Source organism: Ipomoea triloba, chromosome 3, assembly GCF_003576645.1.
Source record: "Ipomoea triloba cultivar NCNSP0323 chromosome 3, ASM357664v1".
NCBI classification, from domain to species: Eukaryota; Viridiplantae; Streptophyta; class Magnoliopsida; order Solanales; family Convolvulaceae; genus Ipomoea; species Ipomoea triloba.
In genome coordinates, this window is record NC_044918.1 from 29,470,438 (window position 1) to 29,484,675 (window position 14,238).

The 14,238-nt window shown below is 34.0% G+C and overlaps 1 protein-coding gene across 2 annotated transcripts; it reads right to left on the reverse strand.

The window, feature by feature from the left end:
* Nucleotides 1-4,698: 4,698 nt before the first annotated feature.
* On the reverse strand, nucleotides 4,699-10,649 carry LOC116013876 (probable E3 ubiquitin-protein ligase XBOS32). 2 transcript variants are annotated; one of them, XM_031253833.1, is made up of 12 exons: nucleotides 10,555-10,649; nucleotides 10,179-10,277; nucleotides 9,420-9,638; nucleotides 9,218-9,277; nucleotides 8,921-8,992; nucleotides 8,648-8,823; nucleotides 8,387-8,547; nucleotides 7,873-7,931; nucleotides 7,729-7,775; nucleotides 7,146-7,286; nucleotides 6,611-6,699; nucleotides 4,699-5,567 (listed from the first exon to the last, which is right to left on the reverse strand). In XM_031253833.1, the coding sequence occupies exons 3-12, from the start codon at nucleotides 9,618-9,620 to the stop codon at nucleotides 5,050-5,052; spliced, it is 1,524 nt and encodes a 507-aa protein (XP_031109693.1). In that variant the 5' UTR covers nucleotides 9,621-9,638; nucleotides 10,179-10,277; nucleotides 10,555-10,649; the 3' UTR covers nucleotides 4,699-5,049. The 2 variants fall into 2 exon arrangements, with proteins under 2 accessions (XP_031109693.1, XP_031109694.1); XM_031253834.1 differs by having other exon boundaries at nucleotides 10,547-10,565.
* Nucleotides 10,650-14,238: the final 3,589 nt, after the last annotated feature.

Consider the following 14,238-nt stretch of genomic DNA (forward strand, 5'->3'; position numbering starts at 1 on the left):
TCAATAATGAGAATAAGAAAGGACAAATTAAGTGGCAGGGGCAAGAGATTTACCCAAGAAAGCATTGTAAACTACTCCAAACAATGGGAAATTACATTTCCTTTGTTTTCCCCCCCTAAAAGCATTGTAAACTCCAAACAATTCTAAAAGAATTTGTGGTCAAGCAGCAAATTGGGAGGTCACAGGGTTATACTACATTGCAACAGAATCAATAGTACTCAACAAGTAAAAAAAGAAAACTAAAATTCTGAATCACGTATGAGCTTTAACATAAATCTCCGAGTGAAGTACCGCTGGCATACATGACACTTGAACTTCAGAAAATATAGGTACAAAGACACTGACTTGAGGTGATTAAATTAAAGAAGCAATTTTTCACTTTGAAATTTGAATATCCACCAAGGACATATCAAGAAACAAGAAGTAAAACCTAGAAATGAATAATGAAAACTGAATTAATATTATCGAGCAAACCACATAAAGATTGATCGACATAAAATGATAAAATTGCAGATGGAGAATCTGATTTCGGTTCAGATTCTATTCCAGTTATCAATCGATTAAAATGCAGATTAATATTGTATGTTCACAAAAATGACATACATTAATCAGTTTTTTTTTAGATATATTATTTCATATTTCTTTTTGTATGAATAAGATCAATGTACAAAAAATTATATCACTGACACATGTATTGATATATTTTTTAAAAATATTATTTTAGTAATTGTGTGGCATAATTAACTTGCAATAGTAATTTTATGAATTTATAGTAGTGACTTTATGGACCTATAATAGTAATTTAGTGAATATGTAGTACTAACTTTATTGCTACCCGGTCCCAAAATAATTGTCTGGTTCGTTTAACGAGACTTGATTGAAGTAATTTTGAATCCAATTTTTCATAATATTAAGTTTAGCATTAATATATGAAATTTATATATTTAGAAACTACATTAAAAGTACTATTAAACACAAAAAATTAAATTTAAAAATAATAAAAAATTACTAAAGAAAATAAGCAAAGAAGAAAGAGTTGGTTTGACCAATGAATGGTAAATAGGACATGTAAAATGGGACAGAGGGAGTAGTTTGCAGTGGTTGATTTTCGAAGTCTACAATAGTGATTTTGTGAATCTAAGTAGTGGTTTTATGAATATGTAACAACAACTTAATGAACTTTATAAATTACTTTATGAATATGTAGTGGTTATTTTATAAACTTACAAAGTGTCTATATAAACTTATAAATTTATTTAAAAATTTTGAGGAAAAAAAAAAGTATCAGTAGGAACGTCATTTAAAATATTTCAAGTAAAAATTTTTAATGATATAATATTTATGAGTGTGAGTTCATGCCTACATCCAGCAGGCGCATTTCGTTAACGTGTTCGTTGAGCACCTCAAAGTGGTTGCCAGCAAATAATCACTCTGAATTAATTAATCTTAAAAACAAAAATTGGCCGTTGATGCTTCTTGTTTCCTTAAAATATTTTTTAATTTAATTTTTATAACATAAATTTTAAATTTTCATTGCCAATTTTTTTATTTAATTTTTTAATTTAATATTGTTATTAAATTAATAATTATCAATTAAATTAAGTTTTGACATGCTTAATTTAAATCTAAATAATAATTATAATTACAATTATAATTTTTAGAATGATAATAAATAAATAAATAACTAAAATATAGTTTGTGTAAATTGGTAGGTCTACAAAAATTTGGACAAAAAATTATTGGGAAGAAAATTTTTTGAGATTGAGTGAGATAGTAGAAGATGAGGTGGATGTTGAGGCCCACAAAAATTAGAGGAAAAAACTTTGTTGATGAGGTTGCTCTTATGTAAAATTGTTCGAACACCTTGTACTATGATAGGAACAAGTGATAGATAGATTTTGATGATACCAAATATATTTTAAAAGTTAGGTTCCCAATTGTTTTTTTTTTCTAGACTTCGGAATTTTCGCATTGTAAATCCGAAAGGTTCACTTAGAGAATGGACTTTACCAACGAGAAAGTTAAAAACCAGAAAATAAACTAAGTTTGAGAAGTAACCTCAAGATAGTTAAGTCTTCGAAGATTAGAATAGTAACTTCCAAAAGGTCATCTTCGAGAAGTCAAGTTTCATAAAGCTGAAGATACGAGAAGTTGAAGACTTATGAAGACTAGAAAGCTGAAGATTAGACTTTGAAGACGAAGAGTTAAAGACCAGAAATTTCAATGCCTGAAAAGTAGAAAGGTCAACCTTAACTAGAAAGTTGGGGAACAGAAAGTTAACTAAAGCGAATAGTTAATTAACCTCCGAATAGTAAAGGACTGACTAAGGAAAGTCAAATCCGAAAGGTTACTGAGCTATGATACAAAAGGTTAACTCCAAGAAAATGTTAGCTGTTCGGATATTCTTTAAACAAACCGTAAACAACCTCAAAGCTAGTTATTGCACAACAAATGTTGCCAAAGAGGAGTCATAATAGGTACATTTTCAAAAAAGATTTTCCAAAAAAATCAAGACAAAAGGTGCAAATCAGAAAGCAAAAAAGCAAGCACCAAAAGTAGAGACAAAGGCTGAAAATCTAAGCAAAAGCAACCTGTGCAATACAAACTGGTCATTACTCAATGGGTAATATATAGTTCAATTTGTTCCATCCAACGGACATATTCAAATGAGTCTATAAATACCTCAATTCAAATTAAAGCTGAATGAGGGGCTTGCTGGTTAATTGAAAATTGCTATGCGAGAAAAACATACAAGTTTACAAACCCACGACCAGTGAGAGAGAAATCTCAAGAGCTAACAGGTCAAAATCAAGCTCAAGACTTCACTTATCATCAAGAAGATCTAAAGCCAAGTCTTCATCAGTTGGAGAGAACAAATTTTGTGTGATCAAGCAACAATCTCTACTTGGAGAAGTAGAAAGAGGCAGAGTAACAAGTGGTTTACACTTGTGAAAAACCTAAGACTTGAGACCGGCTTTATGATCAAGGCTCAATTGCTCTATATTGTACTAAGTGATAATAGTGCAATCATCCTAGGAGTTTTAGGTGAAAAGTGGAGTAGACCAACCAAACATAAATATTTACAAGACAAAAAACATGCAAGATAATTAAAAAAAAAAAAGATTAATAAATTTCCGATGCGTACTTTGTCTTTAAAACGTTAATCTAGGTTCAAGTTTTCTTAAAAAAATTTGAAAAACTTTTAAAAGTATACAGGTCTATTCACCCATTCTAGACTTGTAATCCAACTTCTCCGGACCAACATACTATAACTCATTTTCTATAGTAAATTTGCGTTTCACTTTAAGGTGTATTGCCTTGCAGTTGCAGACTAGGACCTTTGTCTGAATTGCGTTAAAATTGTGTATTAAGTGCCTTTCATTTTAATGTGTTGGATTGCGTGTTAGAGCACAGGTGTGTTCCTCCTGAGAAAACTTTCTGTTTGTGCATATTCTGGGAACTGAATTAGAGAAAAATAAATAAATTCAACTAATAATAATCTCATGTCATTCATGTGAAATGTATTAAACTCTTATAACTAAATGTATTACTTATACATTTATTAAATTTCAGGTAAAAAATTAATATCTTATTATTTTATAAATGATTGTGTTAGCATAGTAATCTAAACTTCAATAATACTGTATTAAAATACTATTCAAAAAGTGGTTGAAACAATATGTCAATATGCTAATCTCTCCCAAATGTATCAATCAAGAAATACATGTAACGTGGCCAATTGTTATACCGTGAGCTAGGATCCACCATGCATGATCTAAAATGACATTCAAATTATGTATCTATTATAATCACCCGCGCTCACTCCGATAGGCACGGGAGCTGATCCAAGGGAAATCATCACTTGTGGAAATCAAACCCGAGTTCTCCCGGAAGAGGTTCTCCCAAAATTCTTCCCCACAAAGAGACATCACTTACCACTTGAACTATCCCATTGATTTACCAATTATGTACCTATTAATCAAGTCATTTTGGACTAAGGTCCACGGTGCATTGTGAATTCTAATTTACAGTATAATTTGCCATGATGTGGGTATGCCAACCACATAACAACTTGACCAAGTCCAAAAGTCCACTAAAACTATCTTCTTTCTTTTCAATTCCCAACTACTATGCCAGCATGAATCTGATACTTACGGTAGATGTTTGGTCAGCCGCCACTACTCTTTATTACATAACCTAAATCTATATATGCAACTATTTGGTACAAAATTCAAAATAAGTAATCACACCACAAGAAATATGATATATAGTAGCAAATGAAGAAAAGCAAGAATTACCACAAACCAGCTTACAAGAGCTAAGAACTTTATACACAGACATAAAAATTATTCTACCAAACCACAATGCAAAAACAGACACATTTCAAGGTTATCTAAAAGTAAAACCAGAAGCATATTCTCAAGAAAAGGTTTACATACATTTCTGAAAACAGTCATCACATTTTTATTTTTGAGTGACGTAAGAAACCTGCAACTACTACTTGAAGGTGTATGTATGGTAAACCCCACCTTGTGACCTAGCTGGCAAAGAACAATAAACCAACCTAGATTGCCATATCTGACTGGCTAAAACCAAGAAGGCTGAAATTCGAACTCGTGATCTTGTAATTACAAATTTTTATACTTAGCCATCTTAGCTGGGATTACCCCAACGGTCATCACGCTTGAGCAACAAATATTATGCAAACAAATGGCTTTCAAAATAAGAAACCAATAAGTTTCCCACTGTATGTTATTTACTTGTACATATCATGGAGGTGAAGAACCCCCAAAACTAAAGATTAAAAAAAAAAAAATCTCTTACAAAGAGATAAATGACTGAAAATTTTTAATACACAATCCAGCCCACATGTTTTTCTTGTTACTTTACAGAAGCCCTCATTTACATCTGGTATCCACAAAGCAGTTGAATTTATATTATGCAGACAGTAAGGTGTATGAATTTATGGACGCTAAATATAATTGAAAAAGTTAATAATACCGGTGGGGCGAGTACTGGAAAACACACAAACCTAAATGCCAAATATTTTCAGCATCTGCTGTTTCCAGTTTCAACGGATTGGCTAAATGAGCATAACCAGCGCCTTCGTTCAGTATTTGAACGGCGAAAGCTGGATCTTGAACACCTAGTCAAATTGTTATCCACGCTTCTTCGATCATTGCTCGAGACTAAAGATGGACTAGTTTCTTGAACTCCCATACACAGTCCGGGGGTGAATTTAGCCAGTGGAAACTTTTGGAAGCTTGATGAGCGAAAGGACGAACTGGGAGAAACCCGGGCACAATAAAAATCGGGCTTGGAAAATGCAATGTCTATTGGATCAAGTTCTTGACCATCAGCTGAGCAGCTGCAAAACGGCAATGACATATTTGTTCTAGCAGTTTCCTTGGCAGCTGGCTTTGTATCTGCCAGCTTAACAAATGAAACGATACCATGCCGGCATAATGGGCAGGGAATTGCGCCTGGAGGGCCATGACCTGTAGTTGAGGTAGTACTCGTGGAGCATAAATACAAAGCACATTGTGTGCAGAACTCATGAAAACAACCTGCAAAAGGTATCATTTCAATTCAGTCACATTAAGGTTTTTTTTTTTTTTTTTTTCCTTTTAACAAGAAATAAAACAGAAGATCACAACAAAGGAAATGATTTGTCACTGTATAGTACAAGCCTAACACGAGATGTAAAGAGTAGACCAAATAGACTAGCTAATTGATTGATTGGATTCAGTCTTTTAATATGGTTTGGCCCATGTGCATTATAGCCCAGTTGAACGATCTTGGCCCAATCTTAGATTATAACAATTCACAATACATGATGTTTCAAGTGAATTTAGCAGCAAGTGAGAAAGAAATGTTGGCCCCAGAATGCCCAGATATTAAAGAAGCACAAGTTTACAAAATGGAGTTACATGGTCTCCTTAATAAGAGTTAGCTTTGCCTAATGGATAGACAATGCCCATTAATGGGGTTCCACACTTCTTTGCAACTCCCAATTATCTTAGTCATAACCTCAACCACTGTTGCAAAAATCGGCCGCCTAGGCGCTAAGCACCCCTACGCCGAGGCGAATTGCTCCCTAGGCGGCCGCCTAGCACCTAACTCGGCCGACTGGGCTGAGTTGGCAGCCAACTCGGCCGAATTCGACCGAGTTAACTCACCCAACTCAGCAGAGTTAGCCGAGTTAACTCGGGGGAGTCTGCCTTGTTAATTTTTTTTTATTATATTTATATATATTTAAATTTATTTATTTATATAAATAAGAGAAGAAATTATATATATATATATATATATATATATATATGACATACACCCACACACATGCACTATTTTTTTGTTTTAATAGGTCGCCGCCTAGACCGCCTAGGCGCAGACGCTAGTCTACCGCCCGACTAGCGCCTAGCGCCTACTGCAACCATGACGTCAACAATGTAATATCTGACTTCTGTCAGAAGGTGAAGGTTAACGGCCATGTGTGTATCCTCCTAGCTATGTACTCCAATAATAAATGAATGTTCTATAGATATGTGCAAACTGCTTTGAATTTCACAAAGAAAATAAAATAATAAAGTATAAGAAATAAATAAATAACCTTCTGCAGCAACTGTGCACTTTCTTTCCAAACAAACAACACAAGGGTCTATTGCGAGAGGTGGATTGTTTGTTGTCCATCCACATTCTCTGCACAATACAAACAGATATAATGCTTTCAGGAGAGCATTTATTTCCTTTACCAAATTGTGACATTGAAAAGATTCACCCAAGAAATGAAAAGGAATTTCAAGAATAATTATTAAAAAAAAAAAGTTCTCAGTAAAATGCTTCTTGTAATTACTCTCTTTTTCCCCATCAGAAATTTAGGTCTATTTTATATTAAGACACATACAGTCACAATCACTCCCAAACTCAACTACTCAAGTCAACCAAGAGTAACTACTGGGACACTTTGTCATGGAAAATCCCTTACTGTTTCTCAAAAACCTTAATCAAAACAAGAATGAACAACAAGGATAGTAAAAAGCAAAAGACAAAATAACAGATGCACAATCAAATAAAGTGCTTAGGATAATTGGTGTGCATATCAAGGTCCAAGGAATCTTTAAAAAAAATAGCTAAAATCTGCTTACCTAGCAATATTAACAATGTTCATTAGAGGTAGACATAAATATGGAGAAGGAAGTGGCTGCGGTGGATTTTCTGGTTGAGAGCTTAGAATCTCATGTAGCCAATCTCTGTGCCATGACTGAGCAACCATCAAAGGGGTCCATCTTCAAGCAAGCAGAATAAAATGCTCAAGTAAGATGATCATTATAGGAAAAGAGAAATCAAATAATGGAATTACTATATAGTGTATCAAAAAGAAAGGTATTAGCAAAATTGCATTATAGTTAACCATTTTAAAGTGCACCAATGGAACAGGAATGGCATTTGGAATGAGAACCCTTTTCTTTAACATTTTTTGTGGGATTAATCAAATCTTTATTAGATTTGGTCTATACCAAAATGTTCAGTAAGAAAATACTTTGGAGGAAGTGTGAAGCAAGGGATCTAGGTTACAATTGAGAGTGACATCATATACGTTAGCATTTCTTCAACATTAAAAATTCATAAAGTTCGCATTATTATCAGAATAAAGCCAAGGAAAAAACAGTACTGTACAGTGCCTAATTCATTTTCCATATCTAGGTTACAACGAGTGTGACATCATACCCATTAGCATTTCTGGCAGTGAGAGTGGCACCCCTGGCAATCAAGAGCTGATGATTTCAAGAAACCAGTGATAGATTCAGCGCAGAACTAACTGGAATTGGAAAAGGGAAAAATTGAAATAACACATGGTCAGAGGAATGGCACCTGACAACACTGGGCATTTCCACCACAAGCAGCATAGTGAAGTGGCGTGCTTCCTGCACCTGCATGGTGAACATAAATGAATGCCCTCACTTTTACTTCATGCCTATAGAGTTAAATCCAGTCATTGTATTCTTGAGTTGTTGAACAGAGAAATCATCCCCCCATTAGACTGGAAATACATAAAGATAAACTATTTTGTACCAAATAAATGAGTACGTTTCAGTTCCCCTTTGAAACCTTCAGCTTAAGTTAAAAAAATCCTAATATCTCAAATTATACACATAGTTAATAACATAGCTAAAAACGAGAAACTTTAATTGGTTTTAAAGACTCCTTGACATACTCCATGTATAACAAGATAAGTACTCAAAATCACAAAAGGAAGATCAGTTAATATGGGCAAAACAATCTTGAGGCTAGATAGGAAGAAGGTATTTAATATGTATACTTAACGAATTAGGCAATCACATATAAGGTTAGCAATATCTTGACAGCATTTTACAATTTGCTTTACCTATTAAATCAATTGTAGAGCCATCTTCCACAGTAACCTCACTAACAGAGGCCCCCAAATCCAGCAGTAACTGCACAGTTTCAGCATGCCCATTCAAAGTAGCCATATGAAGAGCAGTGATGCCTCCGTCAGCTGGTCTGTTGATCACCTCATAAAGTGCACTACAGCAAGTGAAAATAAATAAATTTAGTGCCAAAAAGGGGGTGGTAATCAGGAAAATAGATATATAAATAGGAAAAAGAAAATGGATAGGACAATTACCCTTCATCAAGTTCTGATGTAAAATCTTTATTTCTTGATCTTTTTTTCATAACGTGATAAAAGTTAGGGGTACTTGGAACATAATCAGCAAGTAAAAGCCGTACACAACGAGAATGTCCATTTAGAGCAGCTAAATGGAGTGCTGTACCTCCATTGAGATAGTCAGCCCTGTGGATCTAAAACCCCAAGTAGAAAAGCATGTGATGAATCAAATATATTCAACCTTTTCACTGAAATGTATAGCAAATTTACTCCAAAATACAGTACTCATACATTGGCTTTATAAAGAATTAGAGTCTGAACAACCTCCCAGTGACCATATTGACAAGCTTGCATCAAAGCTGTCTGTTCAATAGAAAAGTTATATCCAATCTTTAGAATCCAATGTTTATCTTCAATGACAGTACCTATCTTATAAGCAATCAACATTACAATAAAAGGAATTACAATTACACCTTTCCTAATTGATGACATCTCAATACACAAGATACCAAAAAGAAAAGACATTTAAAATTAGAAGATGAAAAGGTCTACTTGAAAATCTGAATGAATTATGAGCAAACAATTTACCTGCCCACGGTAGTTCCTGAGGTTGATGTCAACTCCAGACTTGAGCAAGAGAGTAACAATCTAAATAGGACAAGTAACAATAAAATGACTGCGTTTAAACAATTTATAAAAATTCACTGAAATCCTAAGGCCATCACTATCTTTTCTTTATGGGTTACACTTTTAGCAGGTGTGATACTTAGGTATATTATATATACTTTACCTCATGGTGACCTTGGGCAGCAGAATAGTGAAGGGGCGAATTGCGAACACCGAAGGTTGAATACCTTGCCAAACGAGGATTATAGTCTAACAAAGCCTTGGCTTCCTGAATATCCCCATCTCTTGCCGCAGTAACCAGCCGTTCTCCAGAGGCGGAACATCCAAAAGAATTGCCCACAAGACTCAAAAATCTCATACTCATCACAGCTATAAAACTGACCTGAAACAGGAAAGGCCTTCTGTATCTATCACAACGGTAGCCCAGAGAAATACAAACCAAACGAATGTTGATGTTTATACAATATTATTATACAATATATTCCAGTATTTGGATCCTTTGATCCTAAAATTATATAAAGAGAAAAGAGATATTTCCCTCTGTAGAACTCAAAATTCCTAGCTTTCTGCCAACCAAATAACAACTCCTCAACCCAACATAAATCTCATATAACCCCAAAAGCCATCAGCTATTTGTAACTATCAGAATCTCCCTATACGATTGAAAATCAGAGGAAATACTAGCTTTTGAGAAACAGAAAACCCTTTATCAATACCATAACCCCAATTTGCTTCGCAACTTGATCAATCAATGACATATACATATAAATATACAAATATAAAAGTTACAATCTTGATGGCGACTGTTTCCTAATGGACTAGACAATGTCAACTCCAACAAACCAAAACAAAAGATAGCAATTTTGACAAATAAAAATCAAAATTCAAAACCAACAGAAGAAAATGATCGATCAGCGCTTACAAATTTCCTTCAAATATTTGGATTTTCCAGTGCGCACCCGAAATTCCCCAGAAAAAAATCAAGAATCTTGAACACCCATTTCCAAAATGCTCAGCCTCCCTGGAAAATCCAAACAGATGGAAAGACAACAGGCCAATACAGCCTAGATTACATGATGATAAAGCAGATTGCCATATTTTTATTTATAAATGCCCTTGCCCTCTCCGAGAAATACCCAACAAGACAATGATTCATCAATAATCTCCCTTTAATTCTCTATATAAAATGAATTGAATGAGGTGTGACGCTTAAAAAAGGGAGCAAAAAGCACAATAAAAAATAGCGGTAAGTATATTGTTGAAAATATTAAAGGATAGTATATTCTCTACTGGAGTACGTGCTAGGCAGAGAGGGCAAAAGGCGAAATCGGGCGATTCAGGAATACGGGGACTGCGAGTGTTTCGGGAAACAATCAACAAACAGGCCGAAAACAAAACCGTGGAGTGGACTTCATCATTGGCTTTTCAGAAACAGCTGATTAATAAGGCCGTACCAGTCAATTCTAGTGGATGGGGCCAGCGGTTCATAAATTTTACAAAGGGAAAATGAAGTTTTTAATTTCAATGTCATAATGGGAAGCTTTAATTACAAGGCCTTCCTTAGTGGAGATTTTAGTGTGATTTTTGAGAAGTTTTTGTAGGTGTAATTAGGAAAAAAAAAAAAGGAGTGGAAGAAAAAAAAAATAAAACAAAATAAAAAGCAGAAATTTTTTTTTAAAGGTAATTACGCGCCCAGGCGGACGCATGAGGCGCAACTGCTCTGAAACATGGTGGGCCCAGCAGATTGCCATCTCCTCTTTTGCAAGAGAAAAAAGCTAACAAAATCTCTTCCCCACATTTGTTAAAAAATAACCCCTAAAGTTTTTATTATTCCAAAATCCTAATAAAAGTCACAAATGGGAATGGCCTAAGGGCAATTCATTTTTTTTGAGTACTATTGACTCTGTTACAATGTAGTATCTGTTTATACATATTTTCTCAACCTACTGAAACATAAAGAGTTAATGCCCCACACTGGGGTTCGAACTTGAGTCAATGTCTCCACATTGTGGTTCAAACCTCTCATTTGAGAAGTCACAGCTATGCATCTCGATCACAAGGCCTTTGGCAAGGGCAATTCATTTAGTTTTTGAATTGTTTATATATAAAATCGTGATGAGAATGAACTTTACTCGTCAAGACAACCCACTTTGCCCCTTACTTAGGTTGTGGGTGGGTTTCAATTTTAGAGACCCACCAAAGAGCGGGCCTCATATGCCTGTCTCGTTAGGCTAATGGAGCGGGCGTAAGTGGGTCTAACCTGACTATATTTATTTTTGTGTGTGTGGGTGTGTATAGTTTGAATTGCATTATTTTACATTGTTTGGGACCTAATTGTGGTTTTTTTTAAATCAATGACCTAATTGCAGTTTGTTGTGTAGTTGGATGATCTATTTAACCTTTATTCCAAACATTTACTAACTAACTAACTAACTATATATATATAATTATATATAGAATTCAGTTCCCGTGCGGTGGGGTGTTTCCCTTGCAGTTGTGCGGTGGCTTTATGTGCGTAATTTTTTTCTTATGGTGCGTGGTTTTCCTTCTTAAGGTGTGTGATTTGTATGCTTAAGGTGTGTGAGTGTTGAAACCTAAGATGAGTGAACCTAAAGCTTAAGGTGCGTGGTTCCCTTCTTAAGGTGTGTTGCTTTCCTTCTTAAGGTGTGTGATATATATATGCTTAAGGTGCGTGAATTGTTAAAACTTAAGGTGCGTCATTTTAAAATCTTAGGTGCGTGGTTTGTGTTCTTAAGGTGCGTGGCTTGTGTATTTAAGGTGCGTGGTTTGTGTAATTAAGGTGCTCAGTGTGTTCTCAACTGAAGGTGCACCATTTAAAAATTTTAGGTGCGTGGTTTGTGTACTTAAGGTGCGCCGTTTTAATGCTTAAGGCGTGTACCGCACAATCGTAAGGGAAGATTTAACCGCACCTGATGAACCCTTCCCTAGACACACAGAGTGGAATCATTAATTTTTTATATTTAATTTGTCTTAAGGCAATGTAAACGAAGTTTAATTACTACATAAATGGAGGAGAAATGTTGAATATTTATATAGTGGCTCAATTTATGTGTTCATGCATGTTTATCGGAATCATAAACTATATTTTGGTATTATGGAGTTGAAAATATTACTTTATATATACTTGGTAGGAATTTATTATTATGATCTTTGATAAAAAAAAATTGTTGGTTCTCTAGTTGTTTGTATGCTTAGAAGAGTTTATCTTCTAGTTTTCTATGTTTAGATATCAATGGATATATATGAAATCTTTTAGTTTGATTGGATTTTGATATCAATGTTCTTCGCAAAGTGTACTATAGACTTTGGGAAATCGGTAGATGACGATGATGCATAATTTTAAGCATAACCAAATAAGTTATGTTTAAATAAGTAATGCAAGTAGAAAAGATAGAAGATGATGATAATAAATGTAATTATAGTAATGAATAAATATGTAAGTAGATAATGGTGAGAATGTGATTATAGTGACATATAGTCTAATAGATGATAGATGATTTTGTTTTTCATTTAGAATACAGTTTTTAATAGTGTTTCAGTTTTCTAAAAAACTGAAAAATTGTTTCCTGTGTTCAAAATGGAAAATTGTGCTAGTAAACATGTTTTCTGTTTTCTGTTCTCCAATTTTCCAAATTTCCAGTTAGTAAACGGGCTCTAGATATTCTTGAAACGAAATACTTTTTGAAGTTAGAAGAAAACTTTAATTTGACCATAAACCGGTAAAGTTATAAGTTTAACTTTTAACGCTACTATTTGACCACTATATCGAGATTTAATTTACATTGCATGTCTACTAGTGTATGTTAATGCTCATTTACTAGATGAGTAAGTCTTATGTGAGATTGTTTGACGTGAGAAGTGTAATACTTTTTAGTTAAAATATAATGTTATTCTATGCACTAATAAAAAGTATTACATTTTACCTAAAATGTATTCCAAAACACATCAAAATCATTCAAATCATATATATGTCTATCCGGCATTCAATTTAAATATAAGAAATTTAATCATTTAAATTAAACTCAAAAAGAATAAAGCAAGCAAGCCAAAACTTTTTTTTTTTGAAGATACAAGCAAGCCAAAACCTAATAAACAAATACGGGCAAAAGTATGTTTCTTTTGTGCATTATCATACTTCAATTCTACCACTTCATATGGATGTATCCAATGTGAATGAAGTTTTCCTAGAAAAAACTTCAACCAGGAATATTACATGCAACACCTTTTGGCTTTTATGATGAAATGGCTTATGAGCTATTATATTATCATGCAACTTTCTACTAATCTTTTAATTTCTTTGTAGATAGCTGGCTACATTTTCTTAAAAGTCATTCTTAATCCCCAAATTCTTGTATTTGCAACTTTCTACGCGACTATGCACACTAAACTTCATCAATGTTGAAGTTGCATTACTTCACAGGTAGACCACTAAGCTTTGTGCTCAAGTTCCACTAGCAAATGACATGCTCATCATAAAGAAGCTCAATTGGTAACATTGCAAGTGGTGTTTTGTAAGTTGTTTTAAATTATAGGCATAATAAAGTGCATTTGGCAGTCTCAAACTTCAATTCTTTTTAGTAGGTTTCATTGTTTTCTCAAAAATTTGCTTTACTTGCCAACAACATTTAAACAGATAGAAATGATATGATAAACCAGCACAATAGAAGTTGATTTTTGAAAAATCAAAAAATAACTTTTAGAAGTTGATTTTTGAAAATTTTTTTAGACTCATCTTGAACCAAAGATAGAATAACAATACACAGGAGGTCAAAATCAGCACTGAAACAAAAATTAAACCAAACCAAAGTGTGGCGGTAGGCCAACACCCACCGAAGTACCGCAAGAAGAAAAGGACGAGATGAACGGTCATCACCACACCGTCACCTTCTACCTCCACATAACTAACGGACCTCCCTCACGGTAGAGGTTGTACGGTGAGCGTGCACCGCCAGGTAAAAAAT